General features: G+C 41.3%; 1 protein-coding gene across 4 annotated transcripts in view; it reads left to right on the top strand.

Annotated features, from left to right (window-relative positions):
- CAMKK2 (calcium/calmodulin dependent protein kinase kinase 2) overlaps positions 1-21,132 on the top strand; it is a 143,902-nt gene that overhangs the window by 56,651 nt on the left and 66,119 nt on the right. For all 4 annotated transcript variants that reach the window (XM_073585968.1, XM_073585965.1, XM_073585967.1 and 1 more), the window contains exons 2-5: positions 6,332-6,901; positions 8,698-8,745; positions 18,316-18,369; positions 18,917-18,968. In XM_073585968.1, coding sequence (XP_073442069.1) covers positions 6,377-6,901; positions 8,698-8,745; positions 18,316-18,369; positions 18,917-18,968 — 679 coding nt within the window. In that variant the 5' untranslated portion in view covers positions 6,332-6,376. The remainder of the gene's footprint in view (positions 1-6,331; positions 6,902-8,697; positions 8,746-18,315; positions 18,370-18,916; positions 18,969-21,132) is intronic.

The following is a 21,132-nucleotide window of genomic DNA, read 5'->3' as shown; positions in this document are numbered from 1 at the left end:
CTGAACCATGTACATACTGTCGGGCTACATTCAAGCGCAGCGTTTTTGCTGCGTGGTATTGTTTTTTTTGTTTGTTTGTTTTCAGCCAAAACCTGCTGTCTTGTCAGTAAAAATGATTTCCCAACATTTTTGCTGTGTTTCTTGTCTGCAGTACATGTTTTAATAAAGTTACTTTCTATGGGCAAAAAAAGTTGCAAAAACCTGAAAGAACTGTCATGCTGAAGATTTAAAAATGCTGCAGTTCTCAAATTCAGTGAAGGGAAAAGGTGTACACATGAGCCTTCTAAAATATTGCTTCTGCTGGTACTGTGGAGAAAAAAAAAAAAAGCAGCTTTTAGTTTGCATAAAAAACTGCAAACCATTGCATGTGACTATAGCCTGAAGGAGATTTGTAGATGTTCTCAGTGTGGTTTTTTTTTTTTTGTTTTTTTTTTTGTTTTTTTTTTTGTGGTTTTTTCTCAATTGTTTTCTTGTTCAACCTCAATAAAAATAAGTCAAAACAATGACAACCATAGTTACAACCACCATATATATCTGAAACTAGGGGAACGAGAGGAGAAAATAAGGAGCAGAAAGTGGGGACCGACAAATGAAAAACAGGAAGGGGGGGGGGAAGGGGAAGGGGTGAGGGGAGGAACAGGCATTAGTGGCATCGATAGAACTATGTGTAACAGCAAGTACACATAATAAGTCTGTGTTCTGCAGTACAGTAATATATTCCAAAAAGGAAAGAATACAAACAACATCCAATATCTAATATCCGGCATCTTAATTATATACGGCTAAGCAGGCTGGAGCGGGGCAACCGTGGAGTGTCTACTATGTATCCAGGGGTGCCAAATGTTCTGTCTTTTTATTATGGTGGTCATCGAGTGAGCTAGTGCTAGTTCAAGCTGGCAGTGAGTGTTAATTCTATCAATTAGTCCTGCAACCTCTGGAGGGGTGGGATCTTTCCATCTAGCCGCTATCAACACTCTAGCAGCTATCATAATATGTGACAGCGTACCTCTAAGAATATGAGGAATTTCGTTCAGGCCAATGTGTAAAATGGCCTGGCTTGGGGTCAGAGTCATCTGGATACCCAAGACTTGTGAGATCAATAAATCAACACCCCTCCACCAAGGCTGGAGCACCGGACAGGAACACCAAGTATGCTCAAGAGTACCCCTCATCCCACACCCTCTCCAGCATTCACCAGACCCACCAGCTCCAAAATGTGCCGTTCGGACCGGGAACTGGTACCATCTCAGGTGCGTCTTTTTCAACTGCTCCAGATGGTTCACACATGAAGAGACCCGTACAACTTCACACAATCCTTCCTCCCAGTCAACAGGTTCGGAGAGAAAACCCAGATCCCGCTCCCACCTGATCATATAGGGCAGTGTTGTGTTATTTAGTTGTGAATTGAAAAAAAAACAAGTCCGGTGAATTATGCAACATATGACGTATTGGTAAAAACACCTCCTGGTGGCCGGAAACTCAGCAGCCAGTTGGTCAAACGGGATTAACCCACCACTCCCCACCAGGTCTCCCAGACTCACAATTCCGGCAGCAACCCATGACTGAAGATTAAGGTATGGAATATGTATCTCAAGGGCCTTTAATGATATGGAGTGGCGTGATAATTTAATAAGAGATGGGACCACTGTCCTCCAATGATGTAGCGCAGCTTTCATAGTTGGCAAAAGTGGGGAATATTTAGTAGTTTTAATAGATTCAGCCTCCAAAATATATCGGGTAGACCTGGCGGTAGCATAATCGTTTTCTATTTGAAGCCATTTATGGTCTCTGTCCGCTTGCCACCAGTCTCTCAGTCCCGTCATTATAACGGCTTTATGATACTTTAACAAGTTAGGTACCCCCAGTCCCCCTTTTTTAAACGGGAAATACATTAGGGCCCTGGAGATCCTAGACTTTTTATATGACCAAATATAACTAACTATATGCCATAGTTTGTAATCTTAGAATTCTTTTTTTAGGGATTATCATTGGTATGCACCGGAGTAGGTACAATATTTTAGGTAGGACAATCATCTTAAAGGCATTAATCCTTGCAATCCAGGAGGTCTGGACAGCATGAAGCTGCTCCAATTGTTTCTTAAGCTGTATTTCCAAATTAGTAAAGTTCCTATCCACAATCTGCTCAGAACCCGTCAGTGTAATGCCCAAATATGGAATACCTTCTCTCATCCACTTAAACGGAAAAATGGCCTCCAGCCTTGTCTTTGCCACACAAGGAACCGCCACCGGAAACAACAGGGATTTTGTGGGGTTCAGTTTATAGTATGAGACCTTGCTAAATTCCCCAAGTTCGCAAATAATCGCAGAAAACGAAGATTCTAAATTTACACAGGATAAAATGACATCATCGGCGTATAGACCGACTTTGTGCTCCACCTGTCCAACCCTAATCCCAGAAATGCCCGCCGACATTCTAATGTGCTCGGCAAGCGGCTCCATGCACAGCGCAAAAATAACAGGCGAGCGCGGGCACCCCTGTCTCGTACCGTTCGTGATCTGGAACGGGCCGGACAAGAAGCCAGACGTCAAAACCCTGCCGCAGGGGGTCGAGTACATGGCACAGATTGCAGATAATATAGGGCCTGACAGTCCAAATTTCTTCAGGACTGCTCTTAAATATCCCCAGTGCACCCTGTCAAAAGCTTTTTCAGCATCAAGTGACAGGAATGCACTGGGTTGGCCAGACAGCTCAGATATTTTAATCAAATTCAACATACGTCGTATGCCATCCTTCGTCTCCTGTCCTGCAACAAAACCCACCTGATCTGGTGACACTATAGTCGGTATAATTAGTTTCAGTCTAGATGCTATGATTTTAGTAAACAGTTTGACATCTGAATTTAACAAAGCAATGGGTCTGAAAGCTCCAAGATGTGTGAGTGATTTCCCTGGTTTTGGTATAGTGGAAATAGTGGCCTCTAAATTAGGGGCCATCACAGTACCAGCGTCTCTCCAGTGTGTGAACAGACGCTGTAGATATGGTGTTAATTGCTGAGAAAAGGTCCTATAATAATCATTCGTTAAGCCATCCGGGCCTGGGGCTTTATGAAGTTTAGTCTGTTTAATCGCCTGCTGAATTTCTGCAGCCTCGAAGGGGGCGCTTAAATAATTTAATTGGTCAATGGTAATGCATGGCAAATTAACAGAATCTAAGTATGCATCAATAGATGTTTGGTCAGGTTGAGGGGTGGAGGCATCATCTTTTAAATTATAGACGGCAGTGTAATATTGAGCAAAGGCTTGCACTATGTCCCGTGGGTTCCTAAGGGCTCTACCTTGCTCATCCAATATGTGGTCAATTCGTGACATGACCTCCCGTTTACGAACTCTGCGAGCTAGAAGCGCTCCCGCTCTGTCCCCGGTAGCATATAAGTTAGTTTTAAGTTTCCTCATATTGTTTGCATATTTGTATAGGAAATTTTCCCTTAATTTAAATCTAATTTGGGAGATCTCAGAGACGGAGGGCGTATGTGCAGCCTTATTAATAGCATCTAAATAATGTAAATGGGAGAGCAGAGCCTCTCTACTGGCTTCTCTTTTCTTCTTTAAATATGAAGCTTGTTATAGGAGAACCCCCCTAACCACCACTTTGTGAGCAGACCAAAGGGTCTCATCAGAGACCTCCCCATTATCGTTTATTTGAAAGTAGCCCTCCAGCTCCGAGGAAACCTTATCAGCCACCTCCCCCCTCAGCAGCAATGAGTCATGAAGACGCCACCTGAACGCAGGGTCAGCCTGGTGGGCAAGAGCAAGGGTCAGAGAGACAGGAGCGTGGTCAGACCAGGCGATTAGGCCAATAGTGGCATTTAGACACCTGCTTAGGGTCGCACTCTCTATTAAGAAATAGTCGATACGGGAGTATGTGGAGTGCCTAGGAGAATAAAAAGTATAATCTCTTTCCGATGCGTGTGAGTATCTCCAAAAATCATGCAGGTGAAATTCAAGGGATGGGAGGTTCAAACCCCTCCTAGTTCTCTTCCTTCCTGAAGAGCAGTCAAGGTCCGCATTCATGGGGAGATTGAAATCACCACATATGATATTGCTACCCTTCGCTTTTAAAGAGATATCATTTAAAGGTAGTTCTCAAAAATTTGTGTTGGCCTTCATTGGGAGCATATACATTTGTCAACGTGTGCACCTCTCCATTTAGCAGGCAAGTGACTGTCAAGCATCTACCTACGGAGTCAGCATATTGTGATAACAATTGAAATGCTATTGTACGTTTCACCATAATGCACACACCAGCCTTTTTGGTCTGACCATTAGCAAAAAACATGTGGGGGAAGTGAGGGTGTCGAAGCCTGAAATTATCGGCTTCCAATAGATGTGTTTCTTGAAGGCAGACAACATCCGCCCATGACCTCCCCACCTCCCTCCACATCATAGAGCGTTTTTCAGGGGAATTTAGGCCTCTAACATTCAAGGATAAGATTTGTATCCTCATAATACTGATACGAGAAGTTCACAGTGCTGCCGGCAGAATGGAGCTGCACATTTAATATAGTCACATATAGCATGTTAGAACCAACACGTCTACAAATACACTGAGAGTCCATTGTAACACATAGATGCCTGGGTATTTGGGAGGAAAAAATCCTGGAAGAAAAAATGGGAGCAGATATACTTACAGACGGGCCAGAGTATTGACCCGAAAGGATGCCAAAAAGAAAATAAAGAGAACAGACAAAAAAAGAGAGGAAAAGTAAAAAAGAAAAAGATAAGAAACCATAACATAGTCAAATATATGAGAGCCACTCGTATAAACATCCAAAACAGTTCGGACGATCCGCAGATCATGGATCTACGAGGGGGGTGGAAGTGAAAAGTTCACAAACCAAGGCCCACTAGGAAGCGTAGCAGGAGAGTCCAGTTATCCAGACACATACCATGCAGTACAGTCAAGCCATAGACCACTCCGAAGCCACCTTCCGACCCGTGTCAGCTTGTCTCGGTGAAAAAAGGATCTTCCAGCTCGTGAGCTTCTCCGCTTTCTTAGGAGAGGAACAGACGACTGTACTTCCGTCATGAGTAATGAAAAGCCTCACAGGATTGAAACCCCACCGATATTTCACGGAGACCTCCCTTAAGGCTCTGCAGACGTGGGCATATTCCCGCCTCTTAGACAGCGTAGCAGCCGACAGATCTGGGAAAACTTGCAGTGCCTGAAACTCAGAAGGAAGCTCAGGAGGATTTCTTATTTGTCTCAGAAAGGTCTCTTTAGTAGTATACAGGTGTATCCTTGCAAGAGTGTCCCTGGGGAGAGACGAATCCAAGTGCTTGGGTTTGGGCGTCCTGTAGACCCTGTCAACTAACAGGTCCCTTGGGGAGAGCGATGGCAGGACAGCTTGCATATAGTTTTGGAGGAAGGGGGCCAGATCTTTATCTCCTATAGTCTCTGGGATGCCTCTTATACGAAGATTATTTCTTCTAGAGCTGTCCTCCAGATTGTGTATTTTATCAAATGCCCCTGCCAATCTACCTTTCATGGCTTGATTCTTCATCCACAAGAGCGTTGATAACAGAAACATACTCAGACATCTTGTTTTCTAAGTGGTCTGTACGTGCTCCTAAAGAGTTAACTTCTCTTATCTCCTTTAACATGTCCTGCATGTCCTCCCTTAAAGAAGTGCGTATAGATGCCAGGAAATCCCTCATGTCCCCCCTAGTCATAGGTGCAGAGTTACTGTGATGTGTATCTGCTGAGGTCTCACCTCTCTCTGAGCCCCGGGAGCTGTGGGAGGAACGAGATGATCCTGTGGCAGGGGAAGCTGCTGCCATTTTCCCTGCTGCATGTGCAGTCTGAGTCCTCAGAAAGAAGTCAGGCAGGCGCGGAGGAGAAGCCTTTCTCTGTGTTCTACCACGGGTCATCATGTGCCCGGGGGTGTTAGGAAGCCGGCGGTGCACTGCACGGCGGTCGAGGAAGCCGTTGAATGCCGATATGAGCCGATGTAAGTCTGGAGTCACTGGAGCTCTGGAATCACATTCCCTCCATCTTCAGCACGCAGACCCCGCCCCCTCAGTGTTTTTGATGTATGAGCCATGCCAACTGGTTCAGTACTAGTGGTTACTAGTGGGATGTCACAAGCAGGGGACTGCAGTCTGAATTTGAAGGAATCTCCACAGTTGACCGAAATTTGCAATTTTCTTCAAATACAACATCAAATTCACACACACTTAGGTAATTGGTCTCTTTTGAAATATTTGGGATATACCCGAGCACTATGTTAATAATGGCTAAACTTGAGCTTTTTACCATTGTCTCGTTGTTTTCTTCGTTTGTTTTTTTTTACATTTTCTTTTTCGTTTCTAGATTCCAATGGGATCACATTAAAGGATTGCATGACGTGTGGTAACCATGTCATCATGCGTGTCCAAGAGGGCTTCTTCTGAGAGGTCCATCCTGCAAGATGACCATGAAACATCAAGTCAGCCTCGCATTGTTTGTAGTTTCTCAGCGCTGAGTTTAGACCTAGGGATGGAATCTGTAATTGTGGTCACTGAATATGAATCCAGCATCTCTGAGAGGGACTGTGGGCAGAATGGACAAACTGGCAAGCAAGTGGAAGAACCTGCTGAGAACTGCAGGGAACTACCTGATTTTCATAGACTTACTGAAAGTGGATTTATACTGACAGATAGTATGGAAGGGATTGTAAAAGATAATAAAGATCAGAGAGCCAAACTCAACATGACCAATAGAAAACTTTCACTACAAGAACGTTCTCCAACTGCTCAGTCTCCAAATGATAGCACAGATGTAAATGGACAATATATTTACCCATCTCTTCCGTATTCTCCCGTGACGTCACCGCAGTCTTCTCCTCGTTTGCCACGAAGGCCAACAATTGAGTCCAACCGGGTTTCAATTACAGGTTTTCAGGTACGTACTTTGGCCGAATTCACAGTTTTGTGAATTTAACAACTTTGACAGTTCATAAGCTCATGGAGTTGTTTAAATCTTGACTAGCAAGCCAATTCAAGTGTGTTAAGGTTTCTGTACACTTTACTGTTGGCTGAACATTTCGATATTGGTGGGATTAGAGTTGACCAAAACGATTCACATGTCCTTGGTTCAACAGTCTTGTTGGTACACTATGGCAGACTGATCAGAGACCTGCAAACTTCCTACTACCTGAGTGCATAATGATCACTTTTTCTGGTTAGTAGGCCACACAATGTCACGCTTTATGAAGAAACATGATTGCTCATCCAAGCTAAGCAAAGCAAAGCCAAAAAGCATTAGTGCGCATGCGCCGGTGAACTATGGTCCGGATGTATTTTGCTGTGTTTCGGGACATACTGTAGTTCACCAGCACATGCGCACTAATGCTTTTCGGCTTTGCCCGCAGTTGGGCAAAGCATACTGTGCGTGCGCGAGTCCAGATTGCAATGCGTACACATAATATGGAGGTCAAGTACGGAGATTCCCTGAAATACTGCGGCCAGAGAAGAGGTGGAGGAAGGGACCCGAAATACCGCCCATCAGACCGGACCCAAGTCATTTAAATACCGCGCCAAAATGAGGTGACAGATTCCCTTTCACTACTGGGGGCCGCAAAGCCTGGAGTTTGGGAAAGACTAGTTTATATGATCTAGTAGCAATGTGACAGAGCTGTACCTTGATGACTTTGAAAATCAGTGTATAAATGTCATGCTATTGCAGTAGGATTTCCAGGGAAAATGGGCTTCTACCCTGTCCCACAAGTTAAAGGAACCCCAGGCTATCCCTGTCCCCAGATTACCGCTGATGGTGGGTATGCTGGGGTCTTGTACCTACCTATGCTCCTGTATGAATGCTTATCTATTCCCTCCCCCACCCAGGGAGGAATGGACAGAAGTATATGGAATAACACAAACAAAACAGACAGGGGAAAAAGAAAACCACAATTGTACAAATACACTCTCACAAAATTACGGAGTGGGAATTGAATAAGCAGAAGGTGAAACAAACCAAAGTGATTGGAGTGCAGTGAAATGGATTATTAATAAGCCACACTTCAATGTCAACTGTGCCTTCATTTTATGTCTGTTGTGCTCTCATATTTGAAAATTAATTTTGCACAATACTTAGAGAATAGTGAATGTTAAGAAAAGGAAAAGTACTAATAAATATTAATTAAAATAACTTTGCAGCAATAAAGACATAAAAATACCTTAGCTGGTTTAATAAGCAGAAACTAGGTAACTGTATGTGTCCACGATCTGGAGTTGCTGCGGTTTGATGCTGCGTATTTATGCAGCGTCAAACCCGCAGCGGCCAGATGTTACAGCATAGTGGATGGTATTTCTAGAAATCCCATCTCCACTATGCGTGTAGGTGCACCTGCGGCAACTGACATGCTGCGCGTCTTTCCAGACCGCAGCATATCAATTTCTTTTGCGGAAACGCTAATCTCCCCAACAGAAATTTCATCAATAGGAATGTATTGACCGTGGTAAATCCACATGGTTCAGTGAACACATGCGGATTTACCTGCGTTCAATAGAAGGCAGGGCTTTGGACTCTGCTATTTCCAGATCTTAGGTACATAGAAAGAGATGCTTGGTTTGCTTCTTAGGCTAACACTGAAGTCCTTTTTAAATGGTGTCACAAACAAATACAATCATAAGTTGGTGACTGTTTCTATCCCTTTTGTTGTAATAATAAGTTTTGTTTTTTTTTTGTTTTTTTTAAAGGATTGTGTTCAGCTCAACCAATATAAGCTTAAAGATGAGATTGGTAAGGTGAGTGATTGTGACCATCAGTGTTCTATACCGTATATCTTGGTTGTAAAATCTTGAAATTCTTCTAGACTGAGGCCCAAAATATATATTACACGCACACGTGTATATAAAATTATATTATAATTTATTATATAAGATTATAATAAGAGAATGCAAACTCTTTTCAGCATAATATATAGCAAAATGTGGTTAGTGCCATGTTCTATGTTTTTGTAGCACAAGATAGGTCAGATACCAGCACAATTCAGGAAGTAATTATGAGATGACATAGATGACACAATAGGAGGGTGGTTTAGGATGAAACCAGATGGACGTTCATTTAGTGAATGTGAACACTTAAAATTCAGCTCCTGAAAGTGAATCTTGGGGTCAGCAGATCCTGAGATCAGCTCTAGGGGCTACTTTTTTAAAGGGGTCTTTAACTCTGCTCTGTGCCATTTCTGTTATTCCTCCTAGAAATGTATGACTATACCTACGACTTGGGGTTGCTCTTTCCCATCTCAGCATGTATGCGATCTGTTTTCTCTGATTGGACACTGTTAATTTTGGTGAGACACCTCCAACTTGTAACACCCAGTTGTCAATTTATATACATTTCTAGGATGAGGAAGGCACAGAGTACAGTTCTCTAAAGATGTTTTATATTATGAGGAATACACGTATTTGCTAAATAACCAACATGTTAGGAGAGCTGTCATGTTCTGTTTCTTTTGTCGGTTTCTTAGGTATTCACCACATCATAAAATGCTACAAAGCCTGCTGTCTACATTGTAATACCATATCATAGGATCTATGTGTACGAACTAGGAGTTAGTAAAACCCTAGTAATTACTTTATTCTTCTGATCTTATTATGTAGTTTACATGGGTGTGTATATGTGTTCACGTCCTACAATAAGGAAAAATAGAATGGGTATACTTTATACTTTTAGCAATCTAGAATGATAAGGAACCAGTGTTTTACCAGTGTTTGTGAAAGGAATAATGCTGCTGGTTTGTTTTTTTTTTTTTTGTTTTTTTTCAATACTGATTTGACATGGACGTTTCAAGAACGATGGAATATGGGGATATAAGATTTTTGTGTTAACACAGAGCTGATAAATACAAATGTGTGAAAAATAGTAGCTGTCTGACATCACTAATGTGTTTTACTGTTTTTGGTAGAAATCATGCAACATGGGAAAACGTTCAAGACTAGGTGTAGGCGAGTAATGGGCAACCAACAGAATGAACAGTCATGACATTCACGCTGCTAATTATGTGTAATTGACTCTTAATTAAAGGGGATGTTCTAATTAATAGCAGTGCGGGGTTCAATTAGTGAGGTCATTTATTCTGTGAAGAAACATGTGCATTTTGGTCCTTATTTAACCCCTTAACGACCAGAGGTATTTTTGGTTTTGCATTTTCATTTTTCCCTCCCCTTCTTTCCAGAGCCATAACTTTTTTATTTTTCCATGTATATGGCCATGTCAGGGCTTATTTTTTGTGGGACGAGTTGTACTTTTAAATGACACCATTGGTTTTACCATGTCGTGTACTCGAAAACGGGAACAAAATTCCAAGTGCTTTGAAATTGCCAAAAAAGTGCATTCCCACACTTGTTTTTTGCTTGGCTTTTTTGCTAGGTTCACTAGATGCTAAATCTGACCTGCCATTATGATTCTCCAGGTCATTACGAGTTCATAGACACCAAACACGTCTAGGTCCTCTTTTATCTAAGTGGTGAAAAAAGATTCCAAAATTTGCTAAAAAAAAATAAAAAAATTGCTCAACTTTCCGAGACCTGTAGCGTCTCCATTTTTCATGATCTGGGGTCGGGTGAGGGCTTATTTTTTCCGTGCCGGGCTGACGTTTTTAATAATACCACTTTTGTGCAGATACGATCTTTTGATCGCCCGTTATTGCATTTTAATGCAATGTCTTGGTGACCAAAAAAATGTAATTCTGGCGTTTTGAATTTTTTTCTCACTACGCCGTTTAGCGATTGGGTTAATGTTTTTTTTTATTGATAGATCGGGTGATTCTGAACGCGGCGATACCTAATATGTGTATGTGGGATTTTTTTTTTTTTACTGTTTTATTTTGATTGGGGCGAAAGGGGGTGATTTGAACTTTTAGTTTTTTTTAAATTTTTTTTTTATTTTTAAACATTTTTTTTTTTTAACTTTTGGCATGCTTCAATAGCCTCCATAGCAGGCTAGAAGCATGCGCAACCCGATCGGCTCTGCTACATTTGGGCGATGAGCAGATCGCCCATATGTAGCAGATTTACTGCTGTGCTTTCAGCGCCGACCACTGGGTGGCGTTGAAAGCCATCAGCCTGGAACAACCATACAGGTCTCTGAGACCTCTGGTTGCCCAGGCAACATGACGCTGACCCCCGATCATGTGACGGGGGTTGGCGATGACGTCATTTCCGGCCCGGCGGCCGGAAATGCTATTTAAATGCCCGCTGTCAGTTTTGACAGCGGGATTTAACTAGTTAATAGGTGCGGGCGGACGGCGATTCCGCTCGCGCCTATTGCGGGCACATGTCAGCTGTTCATAGCAGCTGACATGTCCCGGCTTTGATTCGGGCTCAGCGCCGGAGCCCTCATCAAAGCAGGGGAAATGTCTGATGACGGACTGTGTCCGTCATTGGACATTAAGGGGTTAAAGAAGTAGGGCAGCAAATGTTGTACCTGCTGGTTTTAGCCCTTGTTCAGTGAGTAAAATGGGTCTTTCCAGACATTGTACCAAAGGAGAAAGAACTTTTGATTAGTGATGAGCGAGTATACTTGTTTCTCAGGTTTTCCTGAGCATGCTCGGGTGACCTCCCGAGTATTTTGGCGTGCTCGGAGATTTAGTTTTTTTTCGAAGTAGCTGTATGATTTACGGCTAATAGACTGGGAATCCCCACATGTATTCAGGCTAACAAACAGACATTCCTCACATGTATTCAGCCTGTCCAGCAGCCACAAATCTTGCAGCTGCGTCGACACAACCTAAATCTCCGAGCACGCCAAAATACTAGGAGGACACCCGAGCATGCTCAGGAAAACCCAAGCATACTCGCTCATCACTACTTTTGATCAAGAAGTTGATTGGAGAGGGGAAATCCTATAAAGAGATGCAGAAAATAATTGGATTCTCAGCTATAAAAATATTCCCAGTGATTTTAAAATGGCAAAACCTGAAACAAATGGTAGGAAAAGAAATATTACCATCCACATAGATCATGTAATCACAAGAATGGCAAAGAGGCATCTAACAGTATGCTTCAGGGAGTTTAAGGAAGATCTTCAGTTACCTGTGAGTCCTGCAACCATCAGAAGACACACAAACCATCCACCAATGCCACATTTAGGCAGAAAAACGGAGGTCAAGAGTTATTTTACACATATATAATTTTATTCAGCAAAATTGCAAAAATTTATTACAAAGACTACCGCTAACCAAGCAGGTAAAAGGGGAGAATTTCATCACAATAATTATATTCAATTTCACAAAATATCAAAAGCATCAATTTTTTTATGGACATAAAAGAGGGTATTTAATAAAGTGCAGATGCTCTATAAATTAAAGTGCCAATAGCCTAGTAGTATAATAATAACTATGGTACATAATAAAGTGACAGTGCAAAAAGACGACTATATAAATGGCAAAAAAGGAGTGCCTTTTTAATACATATAGCTGAATAAATAAGGTGACAGTGCACAAAAACTGTACCAAAAAAAGGTGCTTTTGAGTGCATATAGCAGAATGCTATACGCCCTCAAAAATGCCCTAATCCATATACAATGAATATCAATACACAACCATTCCAATTTGAATTGGACAACTTATAAGCAGCACCAAATGTTCAAAAGGCAAAAAATTTGCACAGAAAGTAAAGTGTATGAAACTATGGTAAGGTAACTTGCATGTAATGAAATTGGACCCCCGCCTGCCGCCTCAACGCGCGTTTCGCAGTTCTTCATCAGGAGGCGTGGCTTAGAATAGATGTATATCCATTTAAATAGTGAAGACTGACCAATAGGGGTGTTAAGTGTGCGGTGACGTCAGCCGATAAGCGGCGCATACGTTGGTGTGATTGTAGCACATGGAACACTACATGCACTCCCTAACAAGCCAATAGATGAGGTGTGCCATGGCATTGGCTGTTAAAGGGAATCTGTCACCTGGTTTTGGCGGGCTATTTAAATGAGGTCTGTCCGGTCCGATGGGCGGTGTTTCCGATCTTTGCCGCCTCCCCATCCTTGGCCGCCGTCAGCAGTTTTTTCATGAATAGGAGTAGGTGTCCGCCATCTTTCGCACGTGCGGAAAGCATTCTTGGCTCGCGCATGCGCAGTATGCTTTGCCCAACTGCAGGCAAAGCTGAAAAACCTTACTGCGCATGCGCCGGTTAACTAAGCCCCGGAAGTATTTTGCTGTGTTCCGGGACCTAGTTAACCGGCGCATGCGCAGTATGGCTTTTTGGCTTTGCCCGCAGTTGGGCAAATCATACTGCGCATGCACAAGCCAAGAATCCTTGGCGCACGCGCGAAAGATGGTGGACACCTGCTCCTCTTCATGAAAAAACTGCGGACGGCAGCCAAGGATGGGGAGGCGGCAAAGATCGGAAACACCGCCCATCGGACCGGACAGACCTCATTTAAATAACCTGCCGAAACCAGGGGACAGATTCCCTTTAAACGGCACATGCGCGGGTGCCGTCACATCACCATGGACACTTGCTTCAGTGTTCCTGGAACACAAGCAATCCACCGCTGCTATGCAGCCGGGATCATGTGCGGACCACGTGAGCGCGTCAGGAAGGTCCTGATGTAACAGGACTCGGGCATGCGCACCAGCCATGTAGATGCATATGAAAGGTCATATTGTGACTACATAGCGGGGATCACGAGCGAACCACGTGAGAAAGTCACGATGGTTCAGATGTAGCAGAACAAAAAAAGAAAAACTCAAAGTACCATTGCTGACAAAATAAAGACATGTTGAAAAGGTTATAGTTTGCCAAAGAACACATTGACTGGCATAAAGAGAAGTGACACAACAGTCTATTGACAGATTTACAGCAAGATTGTTCTTATAGGGCTTAAAGGCCGCAGACCGTTTGTGAGACGACCCATAAACACTGAATTCAAGCAACCGTACACTGTGAAGGCTGTAAACCATGGAGGTGCAAGCATAATGGTTTGGGGATGTTTCACATACTGTGGAGTTGGGCCCATTTATTGCATACCAGCATGATAGACCAGTTTGAATATATCAAAATACTGGAAGAGGTCATGTTTCCTTATGTTAAAGAAGAAATTCCCCTTAAACGGGTGTTTCAGCAGGACAAAGACCCCAAACACACCAGGAAGCGGACAACATCCTGGTTCCAGACCAATAAGATTGATGTCATGAAGTGGCCAGCCCAATCCCCAGACCTCAATCTGATTGAGAATTTGTGGAGTGATATAAACAATGCTGTTTTGACACAAAGCCTAAGGGTGTGTGCACACATTGCGGATTCTGCTGCGGATCCGCAGCGGATTTGGCCCTGCGGATCCGCAGCAGTTTCTGCTGCATTGTACAGTACCTTTATATTCAATGCAAAATGAAAAACGCAGTGCACATGCTGCAGATTTTTCAGCGCGGATTTGCTGCGGTTTTAAATCCGCAGCATGTCACTACTTTGTGCAGAATCTGCAGCGTTTTGACACCTGCTCCATTACTAGGTGTCAAAACACAGGGGAAAACCGCAGGCTAATCTGCACTAAAAACGCAGGTAATTTGACCTGCTGATTTATCCAAATCTGCGCGGAAAAATCCGCAGCAGAATCTGCAACGTGTGCACACACCCTTTAGAGTGCAAAAGAACTGTGGAATGTAGTCCAGTCAGCTTGGGCTGGAATATCTGTTGCAGCTGTTAGTTGACTCCATGTCTCACAGATGTAAAGCAGTTATCAGAAATAAAGGTTACCCAACTAAATATTAGTTCAGTGATTAACAGAAAATCAAATTCTGGAAACTAATTTCAGTTTATGCTGTAAAAATTCCAGTTTACAAATCAAAATGCAGACATCAGTATGTCTTTTCAGTTTAAAAATGTATATTTTGTTCACGTTTTCTTTTGGAAATGAATGTGCAGTGCTCCCAGTGCCTTTTGTGCATATGGAAATGAATGCTTTTATGAGGACTGAGATTTTTCTCTGCTGTTTTAAACACAATGCTGTTATTTTGCACATGACTGTAGGTTTCTAATTTACTGCATAGGAAGTAGGCAAAGAGTATTAATTGTGGGTTTCTCACTTTAAATGCCACCTGCTTTATTAAAAATATAGTTTTAATATTTATTTGTAGGGGATGCAGACAATTAATTTAAAAAAAAAAAAAAAAGTCCAAACACTAATGCAAGTATCATCTTGCACTACCGTATACCAATTTACAACATACGACCGAACCTCTATACTTGTAAACTGGTGTTCTAGATTATCATGATGCCTAATTCTAACCACACATGGTTGCTGTTCATTCATTGCCTGTAATCAAATATTTGTCTGAGCAGGGCTGTGGAGTCGGAGTGGGTGCTCATTTTGGTGGAGTAAGTCGGTATAAAATGGACCGACTCTTAAAATATATATATATAAAAAAAAAATTGGGTACAGTAGTTCAATGCAGAATGTGCTGAATATTTTTTCATAGGAATTTGGGAAAGTTATGATCTATCCTATAAATGGCTGTTCTATTCCTGATCTAAGGCTACATTCACACACAGCGTTTTTCCTGCATTTTTTGAGGATATGTTTTTCAGCTGCAAAAGCAGATCAGCTTTTTAAAAAACCGCATCACCTGAAAGGTTTTTGAGCTCATAGATAATGTTTTCAATAGCAAAAGCAGATTAGAAAAACGCCGCACAAACTGACATGCTCATTCTTTGTGAGGATCCATTTTTGAGCCCAAAAACAGATCCTCACAAAACGATGTGTCTGTATGTCATATCTTGAGACCCATTGACTTTCCTGGGATGCCCAGAGTCCCTGCATTTTACTGCAAAAAACAGATCCGCAAAAACCCTGTGTGTGAATCATGGCCGTAGCCAGCCAGGGGCAGGGGGGGAGCAGCTGCCCCCCCCCCAGAAGCAGGGGCACGTACCTATCAAAACTCACTTGTATGCTGCAGTGCTCCCGTCCTGCGTCGGCTCCAGACTGCAGGGGGCAATCTCCCCTCCTCTGTCCTGTCTTCTACTCTCTTCACCAGAGAGAGGAGGGGAGGGGTGCCTGCCCTGCACAGGATCCGATTCCTGGGCCCTGAGCTGGAGAAAGTGAAAGTACTACTGCTCATCTCTGTCACAGGAAGGTAACTGACGCTAATATTGTAGGTGATTTATTATGTGCTTTCTGTAAAAGGAAGATCTTAAAAAGACTCTCAAAAGATGCTTCATGTTTCTTAAAATGGATGCCTGCACACGTCACAGAGTGAACTATTTTGCCATCAATGTTCGATATGTTTGTGACAACAAATAAATTGTTACCAAGACACTGGCAGTAAAAGATGCTAAAGCTCATCACAGCAGCCAGTTTCTCCAGGCCTTAGTGGAAAAAGTTCTGCAAGATTATGATCTCAAAAAAGAATCGGTTCTTGCTATTGTAATGGACAATGCTTCAAACATAAGTACAATTAAAACTGATGAATGAGAGTAATGAACAATAGCTAGAAGAAAATTTAGGATTCAGTATGTTTGAGATGGAAGGCCACAGTGCTGTTCATGTAACCGATGAACAAACAGATATTACAACAGAAGAACAGCAAAATTATACTGTAGAAATAGATGATCTTGTTGAAGCTGCTTCAAATCACTTGCATATTCATAACATGCGCTGTGTTGTGCACACGCTGCAGCTGGCAATAAGAGAGAGTCTGCAAGAGGGACATGCTGGAAATGTGATTGGAAGAGTGAGGAAATTGGTTATTGCCACCAGAACCCCTAAAATTGATTCCATCTTGAAGAGACGTGCTGGGAAAGGGGCAATTGTCGATCAAGCCACTCGGTGGGGCAGCACTTATTTAATAATTGAGCGATTGCTTGAACTAAAACCATTTCTTATAGATATGATGAACCCTCAGGTAACCTTAAATGAAGGTCAATGGACACAGGTGGCTGAATTGAAGGAATTGCTTAATCACCCATTTACCGTGTCTAAAAAATTACAAGCTGAGGATTTAGCTCCTGGCATTTTCATAAGGGACTGGAAGAACTTGCTATTTTGTCTGTCCCAATGAGGAGGTTTAATCGCAGATGACATTTCTGCTTCAGTGAAACGGAGAGAGACACAGCTATTGGAAAATAAAATTTTTCTGGCAGCTGTTTGTGGATCCAAGTCATTGTATACTGCTTGATGATCAACAGCTTACTAAAGGAAAAGAGGCTCTAACTGAGGTAGCAGTTAGGATGAGTGGCCTACAGGACTGCCAGGCTAAAGAGGACTTGGGTCCTGACAGTGCTACTGCCGCCATATCTTCATCCTCATCAGATGAGACGTTTGATTTTGACAAGTATTTGGATGACATGGGGCAGGCAAAGCGTTGCCGCAAGGAAAAATATTTCACTCCGTCTCCTATAGCAAGCAGATTGACCATATCTCAGCAAAATGTTTCACTTGCTCTCAAAGAAATAGAAAAATTCAACCGTTCATCAAAACTGACTGTGCATGAGGCAATTCCTTTATACCCGAAAATTGTTAGAGATGTTGCCCAAGTGGTTACGGCTTTGCCTCCAACCCAAGTTAGTGTAGAGAGATTGTTCTCAAGCCTTAAAATTATTAGGTCAGATTTGAGGTCATCTAAGAAGGAGGATCTGATGGAGGCAATTCCATTTCTTAGAACAAATTCATAGACTGCACAAATGTTATTTAGTATGTTTTTGTTGAAAACTGTTTTTTGCCACTTACATAGTTTATTACATAGTGATATAGATAGAGAGAGAGATATATATATATATATATATATATATATATATATATATATATATATATATATATATTCGATATTGCTTATTTACAATTTTAGTTTTTTGTGTTCTAAAGTTGTATTCCAATAACTATAATGTTCTATCTAAATATCTTGATTATTGTATCATAGAAATGATTAAATGTCTGATGTTCACATTGTGCTACAATACATTTTTCACTTAAATATAAGCAATATGTGTCAGTCGGTGTAAGGGAAATTGAGGAGTCGGAGTCGCAGGTTTGGCTTACCGACTCCACAACCCTGTGTCTGAGACTGTTGTTGTGTTTGTTTTTTTTTTGTTTTTTGTTTTTTTTAAAATTTAGCTTATATATTTTCTGCACTGATTTAGGCTTTTTAAAACAAAATAGATTTCTCAACAAATCTCTAACTGCACATTCATTATTTCCAACTTTTGTTAAAGCACTGCAATAAAATTTGTGAAATGACTTGACTGCACATAATTGCATATTATGAGGGAAGAATATTAGTCGAATAGAAAAAAATCACTTAAGTACAGTCCAATCCAAATAATTGACCTAATTTTAAAGTTTGGTTTTTTTTTTTTCCTTTTCCTTCTTCGCTCCCTCAGGGTTCATATGGAGTGGTGAAACTGGCTTACAATGAATATGATAACACATACTATGTAAGTGGACATTACTACTATAATAAAACGCTTTATGAAAACTGGCATAGTCCTCATATGTTATGTTCATTTTTAATTTAGATACTTCTTTAATGATTCTGCAGACAGAATTGATTTGTGAGTGGTTGTTCTATGTGTCATGTCGTCTTCACGTTCCTGGTAAGCGAGAGCGTTCGTTATACAGTTATTTTGTGTCTGGCCTTTATTTGGGTTGCGATTTAATGACACCTCTCAGGTGACAGACAGCAAATAAATATAACTCGGACGTTCTGTGCTGTCTGGCACTGCGGTGATCTACGCAGATATCTAACCGTGCTGGGTAACAATTACTGTGAAGTGATGTGATGTCCTCTCCAGAGGAAATGCTGAAATATTACTTTGGAACGTTCTGTTTTCTTTTTTTTTTAATTTATGTATAGTACATATACACAGTAAAAAAAATTTGAAAAATGGCAAAGAATAGATAATTTACTTATGGTAAGTACATGATATCACATATTACTATTTTTATATCATTTGATACGATTCTCTTTTCACTTTAACACAGGCAATGAAGGTTCTTTCAAAGAAGAAGTTAATGAGACAGGCTGGTTTTCCACGTAGGTTCTACCTTACCTTTCTGCTGTTCCACACTTGACTCTTTTTTTTTTTTCTTTTTTCCCTATTTCTTCTTAATTCCAAATAAATGAAAAATGATGCGCTAATTAATTTCTTAACATTTCCGTATAGTAGTCAGAGCTTTTTTTTTTTTTTTTCATACGAAGTTCCAAATCCCCCTCCATACACATACATTTAAAACATTTTCCTGCCAATCCATAGGTGTACGTTTACTTCATAGTTGCTGTGTCTCGGTGCAGAAAAGATGTATATCTACAGCCCTTTCTTTAAAGAAAGAGGATCGTTGTTAACTTATAAATGATAGTAAAAATCTAAAATTCCTAATTTTTTCTTTTCCTGTAAAATTTTAACAATTTTTAATAAAAATTATAATTTAAAAAAAGCGAGGATCTGTCAATGGGAAGGCGCCATGCCCCGATCGTTATACCTGAGGAATTTTATAAGAAGATTGTGGACATCCTCGTCCTTCATCTATAGGAAGATTTGAATAAAACTTGAATGGGGGTCTGCCTGCCACCCTCACTAAAATGGTACTCCCCAAACCAGGGATTCCAGACTATGTAAAGCTCAGTTTTGCGTCTTCAGGCAAACATTAACCCCTTCACCCCCAAGGGTGGTTTGCACGTTCATGACCGGGCCAATTTTTACAATTCTGACCACTGTACCTTTATGAGGTCATAACTCTGGAACGCTTCCATGGATCCCGGTGATTCTGACATTTTCTCGTGACATATTGTACTTCATGTTAGTGGTAAAATTTCATTCAAATAACTTGCGTTTATTTGTGAAAAAAACGGAAATTTTGCAAAAATTTTGAAAATTTCGCAATTTTCCAACTTTGAATTTTTATGCCCTTAAATCACAGAGATACGGCACACAAAAAACTTGATAACTAACATTTCCCACATGTTTACTTTAAATCAGCACAATTTTGGCACCAAAATTTTTTTTTGTTAGGAAGTTCTAAGGGTTAAAAGTTGACCAGCGATTTCTCATTTTTACAGCACCATTTTATTTTTAGGACCACATCACATTTGAAGCCACTTTGAGGGGTCTATATGATAGAAAATACCCAAAAGTGACACCATTCTAAAAACTGCACCCCTTAAGGTGCTCAAAACCACATTCAAGAAGTTTATTAACCCTTTAGGTGCGTCACAGGAATTTTTTTGAATATTTAAAAAAAAAATGAACATCTAACTTTTTTTCACACAAAAAATACTTCAGGTTCAATTTTTTTTATTTTACCAAGGGTAACAGGAGAAATTGGACTGCAAAAGTTATTGTGCAATTTATCCTGAGTACGCTGATACCTGATTTGTGGGGGGGAATGACTGTTTCGGCGCATGGCAGAGCTCAGAATGGAAGGAGCGCCTTTTGACTTTTTCAATGCAAAATTGGCTGGAATTCAGATCAGACGCCATGTCACGTTTGGAGAGTCCCTGATGTACCTAAACAGTGGAAACCCCCTACAAGTGACCCCATTTTGGAAACTAGACCCCCCAAGGAACTTATCTAGATATGTGGTGAGAACTTTGAACCCACAAGGGCTTTACAGAAGTTTATAACGTACAGCGGTACAATTAAAAAATCATATTTTTTCCAGAAAAATGATCTTTTCACCCCAATTTTTATTTTCCCAAGGGTAACAGGAACCTAAAAGTTATTGTGCAATTTGTCCCGAGTACTCTGATACCCCACATGTGGGGGTAAACCACTATTTGGGCGCATGGCAGAGCTTGGAAGGGAAGCAGCGCCATTTGACGTTTTTGGCTGGAATTGAGATCGGACACCATGTCGCGATTGGAAATCCCCTGATGTACCTAAACAGTGGAACCCCCCACAAATGACACTATTTTGTAAACTAGACCCCCCAAGGAACTTATCTAGATGTGTGGTGAGCACTTTGAACCCCCCAGTGCTTCACAGAAGTTTATAACGCCCGGGCGTGAAAATAAAAAATTCGTATTTTTTCCACAAACATGATCTTTTAGTCCCCAATTTTTTTATTTTCCCAAGGGTAACAGGAGAAATTGAACCCCAAAAGTTGTTGTCCAATTTGTCCTGAGTACGCTGACACCCCATATGTGGGAGAAAACTACTGTATGGACACACGTCAGGGCTCGGAAGGGAAGTAGTGACGTT

The sequence above is a fragment of the Dendrobates tinctorius genome, unplaced genomic scaffold, assembly GCF_039654945.1.
Source record: "Dendrobates tinctorius isolate UK_male_01 unplaced genomic scaffold, ASM3965494v1 ptg000090l, whole genome shotgun sequence".
Taxonomy (NCBI): Eukaryota; Metazoa; Chordata; class Amphibia; order Anura; family Dendrobatidae; genus Dendrobates; species Dendrobates tinctorius.
Note: the sequence above shows the minus strand (reverse complement) of the source record. Positions and strands in the feature narration are given on the sequence as shown.